Here is a 22,025-nt window from a genome sequence, read left to right on the forward strand (position 1 = left end):
CCAAGTGGGTTGTTTGAGATGATTGCTGTCATATCCGTCTCACTCCTGTCACAAAGATCTGGCATGCTCAGTGCTTTTCCAACGGCTGCTCCTCTTTGGAGTGACACGGGCCATGAGTTGATGAGGACATTAGTCTTTCCAAGGGCATTCTGCTCTTGTGGAAACCTTTTATACTGATGGACCTTGCAGAAGAGTGTCTGTTTATAGTGATGGACCTTAGGTGACATAGCCTTTCCACAAAATGCAGTCAGGACCTCTCTACTGGGGCAGTTGATGTTTACCTTTCTTGGTAATGAATTTATAGGATTTTGCAAAAACAGCAAAGGTGATATTTCACTGCCTTGAGGTTCCAAGAGCAAATTGTTTAAAATGTGCGCAATAGCAGTGAACATATTTAGTAGACTTCATGCTAGATTTAAGTGCTTCATTTCAAAGCTGACTGCTCAGTTGACTAAAGTGAGATTTGTTATTTGTCTGCCTTCACTGGCTCTTATTACCTTTTGATAGTTGGAGGTGAGTTTTGATGTCGTAAGATGGGGAAGGGGATGGTAGAAGACTTTTATCTTGGTGTAAACCCACTTTTCTTGTAAAATCAGTGAAGAAGCCAACATTGTTGTGTTATTTAATGTAAACATATACACAAGCATCCTGTACTGCAAATCTGAGTGAGGTTAGGGTAGTCCAGGTTCTGTTATTAGGGGTGCTGAGGGTTAAATATTTTCCATTGATGCTTTAAATTAGTTCCACCCCAGAGAGAAGGTTGTGGGAAGGGAAGTCCAATATTGGAACAGTGGTGAAGAAAGTTGGTGTCCTGACATAACCATTTTGACCCCAGGAGATAGCGGAGTGAAGGGATACGGGGAGAAGGCAGGAAAAGGGTACTGATTGTGGATGATCAGCCATGATCACAGTGAATGGTGGTGCTGGCTCAAAGGGCTGAATGGCCTACTCCTGCACCTATTGTCTATTGTCTAATATACCAGTATCGAGTTCATGATAGATTTGTTGTTTGACAAATCTCATCATGTTGCAAAAGCAAAATGGTAATGAAATTCTGGAGATGTTTGAGAAGATTTCTTCATAACTCATTTCAGTTGACAGTGTGAAAAGGTTTTTTTCTTGCTGAGTTTGTTCTTTTCCCTGTTTTGTGGAAGATTATGCCCATTGTATTTGTTGGAGAGAATCTGCATGCAACCCTGAGAGGAGCTGTCATGCTGCTGATGTGGTTGAGGGTCTTTTGTGATTTATTTTCTTATCTGTGATTCAATCAGTTTATGCTTTCTCCTTTCTTGTTAATGTCCATGAATGTGGACTCTCCAAAAGCCCCAGCACATTTTCCTCTTTCTAGGTGACTTCAACTATTTTATTACTTTTGAAATGTCATCTCCAGAGGCTTGTTTTTGTTTTAGCTATCTGTAGAGTTGAGGACTCTTGTCAGCCTCCATTGAGGAAGTCTTCCGTTTTAAAAAACAAGAGGAAAAAGCAACACACACAAGATGCTGGAGGAACTCAGCAGACCAGGCAGCATCTATGCAAAAAAAGTACAGTCGACATTTCGGTCCAAAACGCTTCAGCAGGACTTTGTTTTTTCCAGACAACATTGTCTACCTCAGAGTCCCTGCTGATCTTCCCTTCTCTTGACCCTCAGCAGTCTTGGTCCTTGGGTGTTTAGATTGTAGATATTTTTGACAGCACTGAAGCATCCATGCAAATCATGGTTTTGGCAGGTTGATGAATCTCTCCACTTTCACCTTTTTGTCTGATCCTTAGGTGGTGATATTTAGTTTGGACCTTGGTCTTCAGGTAGCAACACTTTCCCCCACTTGTCCCCAGCCTCATGAAATGTGGTTTATTGAGTCCTAGAACAGCTTGCATTTACAATTAGTTGATGTACCTCCTGCTTATTCTCAACGGTTGGTTTCTTTTCTGTGACAGAAGGCAAGAATCCTCATGGATGCTAATTATGGAGATTTCACCAAGCTATACACAGTGCAGTTCATGTTCGATGGGAATTATCAGATTATTTAAGAAAGATATGTGCCCTCAACATCATGTCTGCTGTTGTAGGAATTGTAGTCATTGCAGCTTCCCAGAAGGATCTGCTACCTATCCTGAGCAGCACACGCAAAATGCTGGAGAATTCAGCAAGTCAGATGTTGCCTGATCGCAAAGTTCCTCCAGTGGTTTTTGTGCATTGCTCAAGATTCTCAGCATCTGCAGAATCTCTTGTGTTAATGATTTGCTACCTATCTTGATATTGATCACTTTCATCCAATCAGCAGTGTGCCAGAGTTAAAAAAAAAGCTAACCTGCTCATCTCCCAATCACAATTTGAGTTCTGGTTTATGTGCAGAGTCAGTGAGTCTTAATTGTCAACTGAACATATTGTTTATTTGATGGATATTCACTGTCAGCATTGCTAGCAACATTATTTAAAGTTTGATGTTTACTTAATTTTACTAGCAAAGCTGATGATGATTGTCCATCCCTAATTATCCTTGAACTGAGTCAACCACATCACAAATTTGGAGTTCATTATGGGCCAAACTGGGCAAGGAAAGAAAGATTCTTCCCTCAGAACATTAATGAACTGGATGTTTTTTTCCATGACAACGAAGTAGTCAAATGGCCTATTTAATGACATGATGATTGTTTCTTTAAAAAAGGGACAATTTGAATTTTGCTGGTTGCTGTTGGATGCAAATTGTCTTTTAGTCAGAGGTGCAGGAGTTCAGCTGTTGGTCGAGTGACTTGATCACTGCACCACAGAACTAGGATTGAAACAATAAAAATATTGACGGTCAGAAGTTAAAATTGAAGCTCCCTTTAAAGAATTTTTAAAAATTAAGAATTTAACCCCATTTAAGAATGGGGTTGAGAGGGATAATAAATTGGCCATAATGGAAAAGCGGAGCAGACTTGATGGGTTGAATGGCCTAATTCTGCTCCCATGTCTTGTGGTCTTTTTCCAAAGCTCCACTCATTTATTCTCTCACTTTCTGAGTAGAAAGGAGGTGGAAAATTCAGTCGACAAAATCTCCAGTTTATTGTTGGGATTCAAAAATTGGAACTGTATGTTCTTGGGTTAGATGCATAGCATTTTTGTTCTGGATTTGGTGGTATACAGTTAGCTGTACTCTTGAGCTCAGGTTGATTGCATTCCGACAAATTATCTGGGCTTGTAAAAGAAAATAAAGTTAGGTGTTGATCATTTGAGCTAATCTGTTGAGCACATGTTAAAAATTTCACAGAAATCACTTTACGCAATTAATTTGAGTGTTTCCAGTACAGTGATTTCAGATTGCTTTTGGCACATGAATCAATGCAGATGTATTGGTTAAGTAAACTGAAATCTTAATGTGCTGGATAAAGTAGGATTTGCTGAGCACGTGTGAATTTTAAAAGGCAGAATGTACACCAGTCAAGGCATTGCAGGTGGTTTTGGGTCATGGAATCAAATAAACATGTGATCTCGAGGCATGAAGATTAGGGAATAGATATTAGCCTTGTGACTGAACTTGATGGGATTCAAAGGATGCTTTTAAACCACTGAAGTGCAGTGCAGGCCAGCAAGTAACCATTGGTACAGAAATAGGACTTCTGCTTTATTGAAAAAAGCAAGAAATAGGGTCCCCAGAATTGAGTGTATGCAAACTCATCCGAGCAGAGTCATTGTATGCATGCAAATCAATTGTTAAATATGTTGTTTTCCCCTCCTTGAAAATGGCATGGATTCAAGACCAATAAAATCCAAAACTTACCTGGCAATGCCCAGTTAATTTTTGTTTTTCCTTTCATTTTATTTTATTTTTTTCAGACAGCGGCAGTAATGTGGCAAGTTTAAATGTGAAAGAGTGGCAGGATGGTCTACGGGCACTGTTACCAAATATTAACATCAATTTTGGGGGACTACCAAATGCTGCTTCCTGCTCTTCAATGAACCATGCAGTAACAACCTCAGCCAACAGCACCAGCCTGAACTGGGAGAGTGGGAGTAGCTGGATGGACCCAGCAATTATAACAGGTGAGGCCAACCAATCATCTCCATTCAGCTCACTCCTTTAATCCAGTGGTTCAGACTTGATCTACATCCAAATTATGAACCAATATTGATTGGTCGAATCAGCATTGATTTTGATTTTTCAATTTTGAAATCAACAACCAAAGGGATTTTTTGTTCCTTAATTTCAGGGACTGTTGGTGTAAATGGAGTTGCAGGTTTTGTTTTTCCCTGTTTGATATGTTTTCTGATTTGTATTGTTAAACAGTAATTCTGCGCGGGTTAAACCAGATTAAAAACGGGTCTTACCGAATCTCAAGCTGACCTTTGTAGAGCTCCGCACACTGTGGCAGGTGATGGAAAGATAATTGTTTTCACGTACACTTGCTTTTACCTTTCCAATCTTGTGCTCTGCATGGAGAGCATTTTGAATTGATGTAACAAATCTGCTTGGTTCCCAAGTAAGGTGACTGAAAAGTTCAGTTAGTGCAGTTTCTTTATTTTTTTAACGATGCGCTTAAAATGCATTTTATTTGTATCTTTCGTTCACTGGCAATATTGCCTCAACTCATCAGCGGAAGTTCATCCGCAAATAAATAAAATCTCAACTATAATTAAATGCTGGATGCAACACAAAATGCTGGAGGAACTCAGCAGATCAAGCAGCATCTATGGAAAAGAGCAAGCTGTTGACGTTTTGGGCCAAGATCCTTCACCAGGATTGAGAGGGCAAGGGGAGGTGCCTGAACTATAGTCACCCCTTCAAGTAGATCTTATCTTTTTCTGTGCAAATCCTATAACAAGCTCAAAGTTAAAATTAAAACGTCATGTGCCGGGAATCTGAAATAAAAACACACTGCTGGAATCACTCAGCATGCTGGGCAATGCTTGTGGAGGAGGATGCAGTAAATGTTCCTCTTTAACCTGGAACTTTTGTTTCACTTGTCTCAGATACAGCCAGCTAGCTGAATATTTAGAAAACTAATGGTACTCCAGCTGAAGATATAACACTGCAGAGTCACACCTTGCAGGCAGCTAGTGGCAACATACATTCATACTGTGAACTAGCAGAGGTTAGCAGATTTGAATTTGGGCTGGTGGGCTGGATTAAGGTTATAGGACAGGCCATTATTGCAACTTAATGAGGACAAATGTGCCCATTGAAACTGGATGACAGCATGAATTCAAAGGTTATAGCATTCCAGGCTGACCTTACTGAGCTAATTGTGCTTCAGGAGACTGCATGTTTCAGATATTCTGTTCCTGTCTGTAAAATCTCCTGTAGCTTCATCCTTCAGACTTCAAGCCGTTGGTTATTTGATGTTTGTTGGACCTTGCTAAATGCAGGTGAGCGCTGCATTACCACAATGCAGTGCCGATCGTACTTCAGCACTTCCATGGCTGGCAACTGTATCGGGGAAATGAGAAGTGCTATTTTTAACTTTGGGTTCTTCAGTGCCCCCATTGCTTCACCCCCACTTCTTTTTGTATAGTTTCTGTCTTGTTTGTTCTGTTCCACTCATGCTGGCCAAATGCATGGTTGGTGTGAAATTTCCTTTGAAGTGCTGGGATTGTTTTAGTCATTGCTGTAACACAGGTGTGCGCCGCTTAACGTCCATTCGGACAACATCTGATCGGATACACATCTGTAGTCCGGATTGGAGAACGTGATGTAGCAGACATAACCAATCTCGTTTTTCGCGCATCTCTTGAGTGTAGTAGCGTTATCTCTCTGTTTAATTTTCTTTTGAAAATATTACCGTAAAGTGCATCATGGTTTCAAAATGCAGCAAAACCACTCCTAGTGATAGCAGCTGCAAGAGGCAAAGAAAAAGTATTGAATTGGAAGTGAGACAAGAGGTTATTAAACAATATGAAGGTAGAAAACCAGTGAATGCTATTGCTCGGGATTTAGGCATGTTGCACTCGACAATCACAACAATCCTGAAAAGCAAAGAAAAAATTCTCAAAGCTGTTAAAGGATCAGCTTCACTGAAAACTACAAGGCTCACGAAAATGTGAGAGGGACCTATATCAGATATGGAGAAATTGCTAATGACATGGATTTAGTCAATACAGGTACACTAAAATAAGTATATAATATGGTGTTTGCACAACGTCCAAATCGCATAACGTCCAATTTCACAGAACGTATTGTGGACGTTAAGCAACGCATACCTGTATCTTGGATTGAAGTTAAATTGCAGTGTTGTTCTACTTCAAGTGGCTGACTAAGCAAGGTTGTTGATAAGCTAACAATGTTTTAGTCATTTGCACTAATTTAAGTCAAAATCATCCTTTATTAACAATCAAAACCCAACTTCTTCTGACATTTGGTTCATGCCTACCAGTTGAGGCACCTTACTGAACTTTCAAATCCATCACTCAAATTCCAATTGTTTTAGAAGTTCTGCTTTTTTAGTGAGTATAAAGTAGATGGCAGTGTTGCACTGACCAGACTGGTACCAGTTCAGTTCTCAGCCAGTGTTCAGTTAGCATTGAACCTCGGGTACAATATGGAGAGGGGAAACCTCCCATTGTCCTATTTGTGATTTACAAGCCATGCCAGTTAATTCTACTAAAAAGGATATGAGCAATGCACAACAGAAATTTAGTAGTGATGTTCTTGTACTTAAATGTCCTCTTGCATTCTGCTCAATATAAAATAATTCCAGAAGAATTGGATTTGTATTGCAAACAGAGAACTGAGAAGATTTGTTGAGTAGGACCAGTTGGAAAGCCTTTCAAAAATTTGGCACATGATCAATGGACAAAATGGCAAGCTCTGTGACCTCTTAAGAATGTGGAGAGTAATGTTAGAATTTGGGTAAATAGAACAAATTATAACTGGGGCTGTAGAACATGCCCATGAATCCAGTCACTGAACTGTACTGGTATTCTGTGAAGTGGATCACAATATCTGAACTGCTTTACTGCTCTGCCTCATTGATACAAGGTTTGAGGAGAATAAGCAGAAAGAAATACAACTTTAGGGCAATATGTCTATTTTGGGTTAAGCCATGGATGGGCTATAAACACATCTCTTTGGATGGGAGCAGAGAAATCCCATGTTATGAATGGAGCCTTTTTCTAGGAAAGTAAAATTTGCCACATGAAGTTTCTAAAACACTGCTTTGGAAAAATGTAGAATGTGTAAACTGAAAACATTTTTGTGGAAAATAACTGTTCTTGCTGGCCTTTATTCTCGTGTGTGTGTGTGTGTAATACTTATGGCTGCTGTGTATTTTTGAATACACAGAGACTTCCCGTTTTATATTCAAAACTTCAAGGTGAATGCCTCCTGAGCTTTTCAGAAAAGACTGATAATGTTCATGTACTTAGTTAGCTTTGATTCCTGTGCTCAAAGAAAGGTGAGGTTACCTGGAGGGTATTTATAGTTTTGTGGCAATTGGCAGCATGTCGTGAAATTGTTTGTACCATGCTGTGCTTTTGAAAATCTAAGATAAAGCTTCTCCAGCACAGCAAGTGGCCTGTGCATATTGTCAAACCTGACCATCAACTGGTCTGCATTCTGGAAGGCAGTGCACTGAATTATTCTAGCTTGTATAATGTATCGTGTTTAGATCAGGGAGACTTTTATCAGTTATGATATAGTCAATTGCAATCTTGCCCCTGATTCAGAGATTCATTGGTGAAAGGCATGGATAAGGTGGATGATGAGTCTTTTCCGAGTCCCAAACTTGAAGGTGTAGATCTGGTGTGAGCAGGGAATGATTTAAAAGGGACCTGAGGAACAAGTTTTCATGCTGTGGGTGATGAATATACGGAGCAAGCTGCCAGAAGATGTGGTTGAGACAGGAACATTAGTGTTTAGGAAATACTTGGATAGGTATATTTTTCAGACAGGAATACGGCTGAGCGCAGGCAGATAGGACTATCTGGGTGGGCACCATAGTCGTCATAGACTGGTTGGGTTGAGGGGCCTGTATCCATGCGGTATAGCTCTATGACTCTTATGCTTGAAATGTTTTCTGTGCATAAATTAAGTGCACTGCTGGTCAGGCCTTTATTTTTATTTATGTTCAGCAAATTTATTTTGCCATTGAAGCTACTTGGTTCTGTTATAACTCCTGCTCCCATTACCAACACCCTAGTAAAATCTGTAATGGGGATTGAGTGACAGCAGGCATACTTCAATTTGTCTTGTCCCATTTATGTACGGTGTGAATAGCATTGGCTTGCACTGACTTGGCTCCTTTTACCTACGGAAACAACGTCTTGGCTGCTCATTTGCCACTGAAGCTAAACAGCCTTAAACAATGCAAGTGAATGCAAGCGTTAGTGTTGGGAATTAGAAGTCCATGTTTGAGTGGACCCATGTTTTTGTTTACCACTGATCCACTGGAATGTTTTCTCCTCTGATACTGAGATGGAATAGTACCATTGTTGTATAGACTATCCCCAGCTTAATCACTAACACCTGAACATGCTCCCTTAATATTATTTGATTTGTAAGCCAGTGTGCAAAATACGTTCATTTCTAAAAACAGCAAAATTGTTTTCCTCTCTTTCAGTTTTAATAATTGTTCTTTCTCATGTGCTAATGCAGTAGTTGACCTCACCCACTACCACATAATCAAAGTCCATACTCTCTGGTTATCCTTATATAGGACTGAGTTTGTAGAAGGTGAGTTCAGAAGGTTGCTTACTGACTGCCCATCCATTGTTTCAAATAGGCATGAAACATTCAATAGCAGTAGCTGAAGAAATTTCTTCCAAGCCTCCTTAATATTCACCTTTCTATCAGAAGAGATAAACAGATTTTTCAGATGTTTATCTCATTGCTCTCTGTGGGATCTTTATGGAAATTGCCTGCAATATTTTCTATATCAAGAAGAGTGGGTATACTTAAGTGATTTGGTCCTCTTGAGCTTGTGAAAGATGCTGCATTAATGAAGTTTTTTTTTGAAAGACGACTGCTCTGGAATTTTGGCTTATCCTTCATTTCTGTAACTGGATCTCCTTCCAGTAAATATCTGATACCTTACTGTAGCTTTCCCAATACCCTCGAGTCTACAGCTAAATTTTTTCACTTTCAAGTTTATGCATTTTGCTGATCAGATTGTATTGGATGATTATTGTTCCTGTGTCCATGAGAGCCAAATCTGATCCACAGATTTGGTCATTAGTGTACAATTCTTTTCTGCCATGATTTCAGTTAAGATTATTGTCACATTACTTGCACTTCAAATAAGCCAAACTACTGGTGTCTCAGCAATATTTAAAATTTTATACATACATTTGTATTTGTATGTGACAAAGGAAGACTGAAAGAAAAAGGCTTAGTGGTTGGAGTTGGGTGCATTGTCTGAACAGCCTAAAGTAACTCAAAATACTTGATAACCATGTTCTGTAAAGCATATTCTTACAGTTTACTGCAAAGTGCCGTTTTGGTTCATCTGTACATTACTTTAGAACTTTTCTTCAATGATAAAGCAAATATTTTCTCTATTAGTAGATCTTAAAGACTTTGAATCTCTTTCTGAGTTTGCTTGTGTTTCTTGTCTTTCTTTAACTGAGGTGACAGATGACATTTGGGATCCTCCCCATTTCCTCTGAGGGTAAGGAACATAACATTTCCTGCAAATATTTGAATTGTAAGGCAACGGTGTTAAGAGGTGTTTGGCAGTGCTTGTATTGTCAGTGACATTCGGAATCTTCGAGCATACAGAGAGACTATCTCCTGCCATTTTTCTCACAGCTTGTCTACACATCATATTTTTCTACACACCTTCTACAGATGTGCTGTGGAGAGTATATTGACTATCTACATCACAACCTGGTGTGGAAACACTGATGCCCTTGAACCGAAAATCCTACAAAAAGCAGTGGATATCATCATGACTAAAGCCCTCCCCACCACTGAGCACATCTATATAAAATGCTGTTGCAGCAAAGCAGCGTCCATCATCAGGGACCCCCACCACCCAGGCCATGCTGTCTTCTCACTGCTGCCATCACGAAGAAATTACAGGAGCCACGCCACCAAGTTTAGTGACAATCATCAGGCTCTTGAATCAAAGGGGATAACTCAACTTTACTTGCCCTATCATTGAAGTGTATCCACAACCGATGGACTCATTTTCAAGGACTCTTCATCTCAAGCTCTCAATGTTTATTGCTTATTTATTATTATTATTATTATTTCCTTTTTGTATTTGCACAGTTTGTCTTCTCGTTGAACACCCAAGTTGGGTGGTCTTTCATGGATTCTTTTAAGGTCATTATTCTATAGATCTATTGAGTATCCCCGCAAGAAAATGAATCTCAAGGTTGTAGATGGTGACATGTATGTATGTTGATAGTAAATTGAACTTTGAACCTTGGTGAATAGTTGATATCATGGCAGTCTGGTGATAACAATTGGGAAGGTGATATTTTCCCAAATACATTCATAAGCAGCCAAGTTTCTAGTTATCTGGGAAGCACTGCTAATCCATTATTGAGCTGTTTATGATCTAAATTGTTAACTTTTAAATCTCTGGAATGTTACCCCAAACTTCAATACTGTAGATATAATCTTTTGGGGAAAGTTTGAATTGAATGAAAGAGAGCTCATTCAGTCTTCTCAGGGATGCTCACAAGCAGTCTTCATTTCTATCCTACCCTGGCAGGTGAGTTTGACAGAGGTTAAAATGGGCCATCATCTGCTTTGCCAACCACTGTACCCTTGAATGAGTGTAGGTAGGTGGAAGAAAGGATACTTGGGCCTATTCATTTTTAAAACTTGAACACATCGAAGTAAATTATTTCAGAAGCACGGATGCCAGGTGAGCATACCTCGGTAGGCTTGTCTGGTGATTCTCATATTTTATGCTCCTCTTCTTTTTGTGATATTGAATGCTTGGCTGTTTGGTAAGTCAGGTCAGTGTAGAATGTAATAATCAATATCATTTCACTCTGTTCTCCTCTTGCCACCTCCCCTCCTAAGTGTACAATCAAATTAACATCTGCTACACCTTCAACTGAGTGGAAATAACTACCTGACTCTACTAATCTCTGCAGTTCAGTTTGCAGTTGAGTAAATTTATAACTGAGTCATTGATGGTTGCTCTTCCCTGAAGTGCCTAATTATTAAAATAGCTATCGTAAACACTTCAACTGTTGGCCTACCAACCACTTGTATAAATATAATGGCTGCTGCATCAGCTGTGCAGATTGAGCACATACTGCATGTCACAGAAAAGCAGTATCCATCATCAAAGAGCCCCCCCCCCCCACCATCCAGGCTACCAGAAAGAAGGTAAGGGAGCTTCAGGATCCACACCACTCTGTTCAGAATCAGTTATTATCCCTCTGACTTTTGAATCAGAGGTGATAACTTTGTTTGCCCCACTGAACTGTTCCCACAACCTATGGACTCAATTTCAAGGACTCTTCATCTCATGTTCTCAGTATTTATTGCTTATTTATTATAATTGCTTTCTTCTCTTGTATATTCTGTTTGTCTTTTGCACATTGGTTCTTTTTCTGTCCTGTTGGGTGTGTCTTTGATTCATTGTGTTTCTTGGATTTACTGTGCATGCCCAAAAGAGAATGAATCTCAGAGTTGTATATGGTGAGGTATACGTACTTTGGTAGTAAATTTACTTAACTTTTATTTGATCATTGATTTATGTTTGTCACTTTTGCACCTTAGAGGATAGGAATAAGAAAGCAGTTTTGAGATATGGTTATTCAAGTTTTCATTATGATCAGTTTCTAGGGTTGAATTGTTAAACAGGAAAGGCAAGATCAATAGTAGTAAGTGAGAAGAAATATTCTGGCATCTAACTATTAGAACACACCAGAGGAATTGTGTTTTGAATGCTAACGTAGCAAGGTCTGAGGGCCAATCTACATTGGTCTGTACAGCGAGAGCTCAGGGAAACCGGCATCAAATTCCCTGTATGTGTCCATATACTTGGCGATAATAAAGGATTCTGATTCTTTCTTTACAGCCACTATTGCTAATGCATTATTAGCCAAGCTGAATGAAAAGTCTGATCTGGTGTGCTAAATGCTTCGCTTGCATTTGGTCAGCCTCAGATCATTCTCTTTTCTACTTGCTTTACTTTGGTTTCCTTCTAAATGCAATGGATTTCAGTTAATTGGGCCATCGGTTAATCAAGACAACCACTTAGTTGGGGCAACTCCTGAAGAACAAAAACTAATCGAGAAAATAGCCGGGATTCCTTTTGTTTGTTTGGGACCCAATACCGCTTAATTGGGACAGGAAACTGACGAAGTTTCACATGCACTTGTGTGGTAGACACTACACCATGCTTAGAGCGAACAGTTTCTAAATAGCATCACTTACATGTGTTTGTGTTCAAAAAGGAGTGAATTTTTTCACTGATAGTTGACGAGAAATAAGCAGTAAGACAAGTTGGAACTGTTTTGCACACTGGTTTCAAGCATTCAGACTTGGAAATGCCAGAAACAGCGTGGAGTAAAAATTATGATTTCAATACTTTGGGAACTACAAAGAATTTGAAGGTATCGACAATCATCTTGAATGCTGCAAAGAAAATGAGAGTTTGGGTAATAGAATCAGTGAAAGCATTTTAAGAAGGTAGTCCACTGGTGTCTGCGCTGATTTTGTTCATTTACAGTCAATCAAAAAGAACACGGCAGCATATACTGGATGAATTCCTCCGATGAATATTGGTTCCTAATACTCATAGTTTATATTATGTATAGTAGTGTTCTGATTTGTTCTGTATTTCATTTGCTCATTTAGACAGTAACTGGTCTTTTTTTTTTTAACCTTTTTAACTATTTCTATGAAACTTCCGCTAATTATGCACAATGTTCAAAATTCAAGCTATCCAGCTTGTTTTGTATTGTGTTATAATCTGTTTCATGCCGTCACCCAAGAGGGACTTCTTCCCTTTCTGTCAGTCTTTAGAATATCGGAATCAGCTCCATCTCTCTCGACATTGCAGTAATTAAAGCCATTTGTCAAGAAGAGCATAATAGTTGTGGAGTGGGCACTGAGTTACAGTTCCATTGTTGATTTGTCATGTATACAGTTGAACACTGGAGAATATTATATCCAGCATTATCTATGATCTACACTGGTGCTCACAACCCATGTAGCAGATCAAAGTTTATCTGCCTTATTAGCCTTATTATGGGGACTGCCTGTCTACCTTTTGTCTAAACTGTTGTTTGCTGTGGTCTCGCCATAAAATCAAACTGAACTGAAACATAATTTAATATAAGGCACTCACTTAGTCTCAGGTTTAGCCCACTTGTTTGAAACAAATGAGGGTGGAAATATTCTGATATTGCAGGAATAGTTATATTGCGATATTCCCTTCATTTTGCTTCCCCGAATGATTCAGAAATTCAATAATAACAAATTCCTTATATCCTGATATTTAATGTGGGTTTAAATATGTTATTTTATATTGGAAAGTATGCCAGAATTCTGAGATAATACATGACACCCAACCCTTCCAATACAAACTCATGCTTTTGGTTTGATGAAGGTTTATATGTTGCCTTTTCCCAAACTTCTGCCTTTGCATGAACAAGTGTGTCTTTCAATTGACCGTTGTAGTGACCAGAAGGATAACTCATTACTCTAGCCACAAACTTCATCTTTCTCCCTGGTCATACTCCTGAACTAGCACACTTGATGAGTTTTACCTTTATTCTCTTCTTGCTTATCACCTGTTTGAGCCTTGGAGTCATTCAGTGTGGAAATATGCCCTTCAGCCTAATTTGTCTGAGGTGACCGTGTTGCCCAGCATGTGTTCAACCCATTGCCATCTAACCCTCTCCCATCCATACGCTAATCTAGATGGCTTAAATATTGTTAATGTGCCCACCTCAACTAATTTTGGCAGCTCATTCCAAATATAGCCCAATCTTTGCTTGGAAAAGCTGCCCTTGATGTATCTTTTTAAATCTCTCACTTCTGATCTCCAGTTTTTTTTTAAGCGCTACCCTCCCTGAGGAAAAAGACTGTATGCCTTCACACTGTGTGCCCCTCTTGAACTTGTGTGCCTCTTTCAGATTCTGAACGTTTATAAGTCCATTTCATGCTCAGTGGCAGGAATCAAGCCCCGACTGCTAGCGCTGTAAGTTCCTATCTGACGTTCCAAGGTTGTGATTTCAATTTGTAGGATGTGATGTCTTGGATCAGTATAAAAAGATCGTATGACATGATTTCAAACAAAGGCGTTATCCCAGTGTTGAATGTATCTGAGTGAACATCACAAAAACAGATAAGGTCATTATCATTCTATTTGTGGGACCTTGGTGCGCATAGGTTAGCTGTCAGATTCCAGATGTGACCCCGCTTCAAAGTCCTCCTGTGGTTGTAATCTATTTTGATGCATCCTTAGATTGCACTATATGAAAGCATTAACATGAGAGATTCTGTAGATGCTGGAAATTCAGAATAACGCATAAAATGTGTGTGTATGTTCCTTTATACAAGCATATATTTTTGAACTACAGTTGCAAGAAAAAGTTTGTGAATCCTTTGCAATTACCTGGTTTTCTGCGTTAATTACTCATAAAATGTAGTCTGATCTTCATCTAAATCACAATAATAAACAAACACCATCTGCCTAAACTAAATACACAAACAATTGTACCACTCGTCAATACTGAGTACACCATTTAAACAATCAGTCTCGGTTCAAAAAAGTATCTGAACCTCTGGGTTAATGCTTTCTTCAAAAGGTATTTGGAGTCAGGTGTTCCAATCAATGAGATGAGATGAGATTGGAGATGTATATATCACACTAAAGTCAGGTTACTGACAGAGCCTGCTCTTCTCAAGGAAGATCATTTATGTGCACCATGCTTCAATGAAAACAACTTTCAGAGGACCTTAGAAGAAGAGTTATAACTAGAAAAGCGGAAAGAGCATTCCTAAAGACCTGAGTGTTCAACAGTCCACGGTAAGAGAAATTGTCTACAAATGGAGGAAACTCAGTACTGTTGCTACTCTCCCTCAGAGTGGACATCCTGCAAAGATCGCACCAACAGCGCAACATGCAGTGCTGAAGGAGGTGAAAAAGAACACAAGGGTAACTGCAAAAAACCTGCAGAAATCGGTAGAACTTGCTAAAATCTCTGTTCATGTGTCCACTATAAGAAAAACACTGAACAAGCATGGTGTTCATGGAAGGACACCATGGAGGAAACCACTGCTCTCCAATGTCCTGAGGACGGATGACAAAAATTGAACTTTTTAGCAGAAATACACACCGCTATGTTTGGAAGGAAAAGGGCACTGCACACCAACACCAAAATCTCATCCCAACTGTGAAGCATGGTGGAAGGAGCATCATAGTCTGGGGCTGCTTTGCTGCCCCAGGACCTGTACAGCTTGCAGTCATTGAGGGAACAACAAGCTAAAAATAGTCTCACGACATTTTACAGGAGAATGTCAGGGTAGCAGTCCATCACCTGAAGCTTAATAGAAGTTGGATGACGCAATAAGACACAAGAGTAAATCAACAGCGGAATGGGTTGAAAAGTAGAAAAATCATGTTTTGGAATGGTCAAGTAAGAGTCTAGACCTTAACCCAAGTGAAATGTTGTGGCATGATCCAGAGGTTTGTGCATCTATCCCAGAAATATTGATGAACTGAAACAATTTTGTATGGAGGAATGGTCTAAAATTCCACCTCGCCGTTTTGCAAGTCTAATCAGCAGCTACAAAAAGCATTTGATGGCGATTATTGCTGCTGAAGGAAGTTCTACCAATTATTAAATACAAGGGTTCACATACTTTTTCCATCCTGGACTGTGTATGATTAAACAATATGTTCAATAAAGACATGAAAAGTACAATTGTTTGTGTGTTAGTTTAGGCAGATTATATTTATCTATTATTGTGACTTAGATGAAGATCAGACCACATTTTAAGAGTGAGTAATGCGGAAGAACAGGTAATTGCAAAGGATTCGCAAACTTTTTCTTGCAACTGTATATTATAACAAGTTGGAATGGCACCGAATGTTTTCTGGTGGTGGTATAAATTACTAGCTTTCTGCAGTCTTGATTGAAACAGTATCCTTGTTGATGAGACTTTGAAAGACATGGTTTCCAAAATAATTCCTGTGTGTTTTTTGCTTTTTTAATACTTGGGCCTTTTAGTCAAATAGTATAAAAGGAGGTTGGAGTATAAGGTAGACAAATGTATTAGTGTTATTGGTGAAGTGAGAGTTTTGGATTGAATGCTAACTATAGTGCTATTCAAATTGGTTAATTCAGGAGAATGCATTGAAGGCTTGGATCCTAACTATGAGAGTCCAACTGAGAGGTCATAACTATGAGTCAAAAATAAATCAGATAAGGAATTCAAGAGTATCTTGGGTAAAAAGGTAAGTAACAGATGTACTTGTGGGGAAGCTGGATAAGTACAGCAGGGATAAAGGATATGTTGATATCAAATGAAAAAGGTTGCTTCCCACTGGAGCACAAAACTGCCAGGCTGAAAGTTTTTTATATAGTTATCTGTATAATAACTATAGGTGTAGTATTTGTGTGACAAGTTTTGCCATGTTCAAGATGTATTTTAAAAGCAAGAAATCTGGTGGCAATGGATAAGGTGGAGAGTCTTTAATAGTATGGATTTAATCCATGGTATCATAAGGAAAATATTGCTGATACTGCTTGCCGATAAAGTGGGTGGTATGTAGCTGAGAGGAGACACCACAGCCAAGTTCAAGAGGATAATTAAACTCACTGAATTGGTGAACAAATGGCAAATAAATATCAGTGTAGCTAAATAGGACATTTTAGTCAGAATACTGTTTGCCACACAACTGCTTTGGGAAACAAGTACCTGGAGCAGAAGCGGGGGATCTTAGAAGTACAAGTGCGCAAATTCTTTCAGCATCGATGAAGGTTAACGTCACTTTCAGGTATAAAAAGGCTTACAGAGTAACACATTTTATTTTGGATGAAAAGCAAAGTCATCTTGAGCTTGCTAAGAAACTTAACGAATTTAAAGTTGCAAAGTAGTGGAGCATTGTATATGATATGAGATAATGGTGAAAATACAGTTTTTCAGGTGAGTGGTATAAACATTCATCAAGGTAGATAAACACGAGAGAGCAATAGATGGTTGCGTTGATGGGGTTGTATGAAGTTGTGATGGAGGGTTAAATAAGGAACAAGGATTTTGATTGGCTGGGTAGTCTCTTATGCTGTAAGTATTGGATCACTATAGTACAATATGTTGCAGTGTTTGGAGGAAATGTAGAAAATACAGTACACTGCCGACCCTTCAGCCCTCAATGTTGTGCCAAACTTTCCCTTCTCTCCCACATAACCATCTATTTTTCTTTCATCCATATGCCTGTATAAGAGTCTTTTAAATGTCCCTAATGTGTCTGCCTCTACCACCACCCTGGCAGTGTTTTCCATGCGCTTGCCACTCTGTGTTTAAAAATTAAACTACCTCTGACATTCCCCCTCCTTATACTTTCCTCCACGCATTTGCCCTCTTGTATTAACTATTGTGTCCCTAGGGAAAAAAGGCATTTGCTGTCCACTCTATACTTGTTATCTTATACACCTCTAAGTGGCCTGTCATCTTCTAATCCAGGCAGCAACCTGGTAAATCTCTGCACCCTTTCAAAAGCTTCCATAACGTGGTGAAGAAATAGCTGATTGATTACTGATCAGAGTCCTTCGCAGAGAAATGTGGAAGTCTGGTGATACCTGTCCTTGGACATACCAGCCTTGTCATTTCAAGTGCAAGCTTGTACTTTGAGTGGAATCCCAAAGCAAGACAGAAAAGAATGCTTCCATCCATTGAACTAACTCAGCCAAAGTAAGCACAAAGTGTTTGGGGTCAAAGAGTGGTTGTTGGTCAGTAAGAAGCAAGAGGTGACAAGTGAAATTTTCGCTCTAGGTTCTCCAAACTCTGCTTACATAATGTTGGTTTCTGGGTCTATAAAATATTAGTGACAGATTGTTAACAATGGTTTAATAAAGTGCTGTAATTTATTTGATCAGTTGTTTCATTAGTCACCAGCGGTACCTCTTTCAGTAGTCATTATTTTTTAACAAATACAACAGTAGAAGGATGCAAAACCTTCCTCCGAAGGAATAACGTGCCACCCCCTATCCATAAATCACAGTCTGTAGGAGCTGATGAAATTCAGACTCCCCCGCTGGCTTGATGCCTACAACTGAATTCCATCCTTTGGCTGTTAGTAAACAGAATCATGGAATGATAGCAATAATCTACAGAATTAAATGTCTGGAAACTCATTTCCAATCGATGAGTAACCTTCAGGCAATAGATAGTCTTTTAATAAATTTCCTTTCCTATTATTTCATTGTGCTGCCACTAGGATTTCAGTGGAGTATAATGGGTATGTAAAATTTTACTACTGTGTTCACTTAAACTGTTTGTATTGTTAAAAAGGCACAGCAGAATGATAAATGGCTCACCATTCCTTTTTACCTCTCTAAGCGTGTTGAGTTGTTTCCTTGAATAGGAAAGTAGAAGAATGTGACAATTTCCTCCAAAGCGATAAACTCCAGCAATGGAGAACACCTACCAGGTGGTTTTGATCTGTTACTTTTTAAGCATGGAGATTTAGTGAGGGCTATATGATAAAGTTGGTGACTCTCTTTTGCAATGTAACCCCATTTATGGGCTGTCTCGCCATAACAGTAGAATGCACTAATCAGTATAGGATTTTTGATGTGCAATGCTTTCATAAATAATTGACAATGCACTGAGCCCAGTGGCTGCATTAGAAAAGCATATGTATCTTTTGTAAGTGAATTTGTAGAACTGGGGATGTTTTGAGTTGTGTAGCTTAAATGCATTGTGTGAAACTTATGTGACTGCTGTCAAGGACAGTGAAACATTATGGATGCAAAAGGAATTACTCAAATGTGCAAAAGATTTTATCACTTTTGGGTTTTTATTGTAGCAAAATATACGAGCCATATTGCATCTGAGTTTTCATCAGCTCTGTATTCTGGTTCAGGAGCAAGTATCAACCAAGGTATCAGGAGAACACACTGTTCCTGATGTTCATTGACTCAATGAGCATTCTGTTCTTGATTTCCTTTTCATCATTTCTTTCCCTTGTGGATAATTAAAACACATATTTTTAGCTGAATGAGAATATTACCCAGTCTGTATTTCTGGCCCTATAATTAGCTTGGAATTGTTGTAATACTTATATTGAATCCTGTTTGAATTATCACTCCCTCCAATAGAGTGTTCATGGTGCCCAAGTCCATAGATCCCTGAAGATAGCTACACCAAACAGGGTAGTAAAGAAAGCATATGAGACACTTGCCTTCGTTATTCAAGAAATTCAGTTTGAGTCAAGAAGTTATGTTGCAGCTTTATAAAGCTCTTGTTTGGCCACATCTGGAGTATTGTATTCAATTCTGGTCACCCCTATTGTAAGAAGGATATGCAAAGTACAGAAAAAGTTTACCGGGATTCTGCCTGGATTAGAGGGCTTGTGCTATAAAGAGACTGGACAAACTTGATTTATTTTCTCTGGAGCGCCAGAGGCTGTTGGGAGATCTGATGGAGGTTTATAAGATTGAGAAGAATAGAATTGATAGCAGGTATCACTTTTCCTTAGAGTTGAAATGCTGACATCAGAGGGCATGTGTTTAAAGTGAGAGCGGATAAGTTTAAAGGCAATCTGCTGCAACAGTTTTTTAAACAGTTCAATAAATGGCCAAAGGTGGTCGTGGAGGCTAAAGCCATGGAGATATTCTTAGATAGGTGTATGAATATGCAGAAAATAGAATAATTATGGATATTGTTGACAGAAAGGATTCTTAGTTTAACTAACGTAATTAATTGGTCACATCATCGTGACTGAAGGACCTGTTCCAACACGACTGTTCCATGTTCAATAATCAAAGCCAAACTGAAGCATTGTTTATCTCTCACTCTAAACCTGGTTGGTCATGAGCTCAAACTTCATCTGCTGAAGTCTTGTCCAGTGTTCAACTTGTACACATCAGGTCTTTCATCAGGTAATTTCAAGTTCTGAATTACTTAGCTTCCCTTCAATTCAGTGCAAAGTTGGGGTAGAGCTTCTGATATTAGCCACCTTGTTTCCAAACGAAATGGAGTTTTCAACCTTTGCAATTTTCTAATTGCTCCTGACTCGATCTTGAATTTGAGTTTGAAACTTTCCTGGTCTGAGCAGTTACGTGACCTCTTGGCCAACGAAGAGCCAGTAAACAAGAGGGCAATAGTTAATCAAAGTATTTCAGACAGAGTTTTGTGTTTATTTTACTGATTGTAAAAATTTAGCTTGAAGTTGAAGCTGCCCCCAAATTGAGACTAATGGTTCAACTTCTTGGAGGATGTATAAAGATTTCAGGAGTTCCTGCAATGCACTACCTGAAAGGATGGTGAAAGCTGATTCAATAGCCACTTCCAAATGAGAATCTAATATATTTGACAAAATAATTTGACAAGATTGCAATGATAGGACCCAAGTTGATAGGTCTTTCAAAGAGACAGCTGTATGATTCTACTAATGTATGATTAAAAACAACATTAACATGTTTTCTTTCTCTGCAGGTGTCCCAGCGTCCACAGGGAACAGTTTAGATACTCTGCAAGATGACAACCCTCCACACTGGCTGAAGTCGCTCCAGACACTGACAGAAGTAGATGGCCCCACAACAGCACAGACAGGACACAGTAATCCCTTCAACACACAGATTCCCTCACACAGAGCTGGCTGGGCCCCTTACCCAGCTCCCTCCAACCCAAGCAACTTCCACTCTCCACCTCCAGGTTTCCAGACTACCTTCAGACCCCCCAACAAAACCCCCACAGATCTTCTACAGAGCTCTGCATTGGATCGTCACTAAGAAAAATTGATTTACTCCCCTGTTCTCCTTTCTTTCTCTCCTTCACTACACATAATCTCAGTTCCTGATCAGTGCCAGACACAATGCGATCGCAGGTTACATTAGAATTACCGGGAGAATTTTTTTTTTCTGCTCACCAGTCTCTTGACAGCATGCTCCCCTCCCCCCCCCCCCCCTTGGGTGGGCTGCAGTGACTCCTGCTGACCAGTAACCAGTTCTCAAGACCCATCTTGAACCATTGATCAGTTCAGCACTAATGGAAGCCCCTCGGCTCACCATGCTTGTATCTCGTGCAATAATAATTGCTGCATAGTAATATTGAAAGCTGCACAGTAAGACCAACTGAAGTGTCAGTCACAAAATTGATGCTTCCCACATAATTGACAGTGCTTTTGAGTTCACGGTCTGCAGGAGAACAGCATGTTGGATAAGCATTTTGATTAGTGATTAAATGGGCATGTAGCTGAGGAGTGGATGAGTTGACTAAAACCATTTGATTTTTTTTTAATTTTGACTTTAGCTTAAATAATACAAGAAATGTTTTAAAAAAGCATTCACAAATTTAATACCTAGACAACAATAAAAGAACTGCTGAACGGAGTGGTATATACTCATTTCTTTATCTGTCTTTCTGTGTCTGTCTCTCTTGGCATTTGAAATCCACTGGAAAGGGAACTCTGAGATGGCACTGCGTTAGGAGTCATTTCATTCATCAGGCGCACAACTTGTTGAAACTCCGCCTGCCGCTTCAAGTAATCTGTAGGTTCTGGACATGCAATATTTGAAGAGTGTGGTTAACCTTGACGCTAAAACTAAAAATGTACCTCTTAAGATTCAAGACTAAATCTTAAATAAAAAAAAAACTTGACTCAGCTCCATTGGATCTGTAAGTCTATTCTTGCATTCATCTACAGCCTCAATGACAAATTAATGTAGCATTGTCTGGGGTTAAGCATGGATGAACAATATAATTAACCTCTGGGAAGTGGAATGCTTTGTACAGTATCAAACCTATAATGCAAGACCTGGGGATACATTAAACTGGTCTGGCTGTGAATACTAACCAACTTTCAAAAAAAACTCCTCTGGATGCAAACTTTCTGGAACCTGGTGTGAATTTAAAGCCTTTGAACCACTGATCATAATTAAACCCCCAGGGAAAAGATTCACC

At 39.2% G+C, this 22,025-nt stretch overlaps 1 protein-coding gene across 12 annotated transcripts in view; it reads left to right on the plus strand.

Moving 5' to 3' along the window:
- cnot4b (CCR4-NOT transcription complex, subunit 4b) overlaps positions 1 to 21,722 on the plus strand; it is a 176,195-nt gene extending 154,473 nt beyond the window's left edge. For 8 of the 12 annotated variants that reach the window (XM_063058285.1, XM_063058287.1, XM_063058290.1 and 5 more), the window contains 2 exons: positions 3,818 to 4,024; positions 20,559 to 21,722. In XM_063058285.1, the coding sequence (XP_062914355.1) occupies positions 3,818 to 4,024; positions 20,559 to 20,854 (503 nt within the window). In that variant the 3' untranslated portion in view covers positions 20,855 to 21,722. The remainder of the gene's footprint in view (positions 1 to 3,817; positions 4,025 to 20,558) is intronic. The other 4 variants (XM_063058292.1, XM_063058295.1, XM_063058296.1 and 1 more) reach the window with 1 other exon arrangement.
- Positions 21,723 to 22,025: the final 303 nt, after the last annotated feature.

This window comes from Mobula hypostoma, chromosome 9 (assembly GCF_963921235.1).
Source record: "Mobula hypostoma chromosome 9, sMobHyp1.1, whole genome shotgun sequence".
Lineage (NCBI taxonomy): Eukaryota > Metazoa > Chordata > Chondrichthyes > Myliobatiformes > Myliobatidae > Mobula > Mobula hypostoma.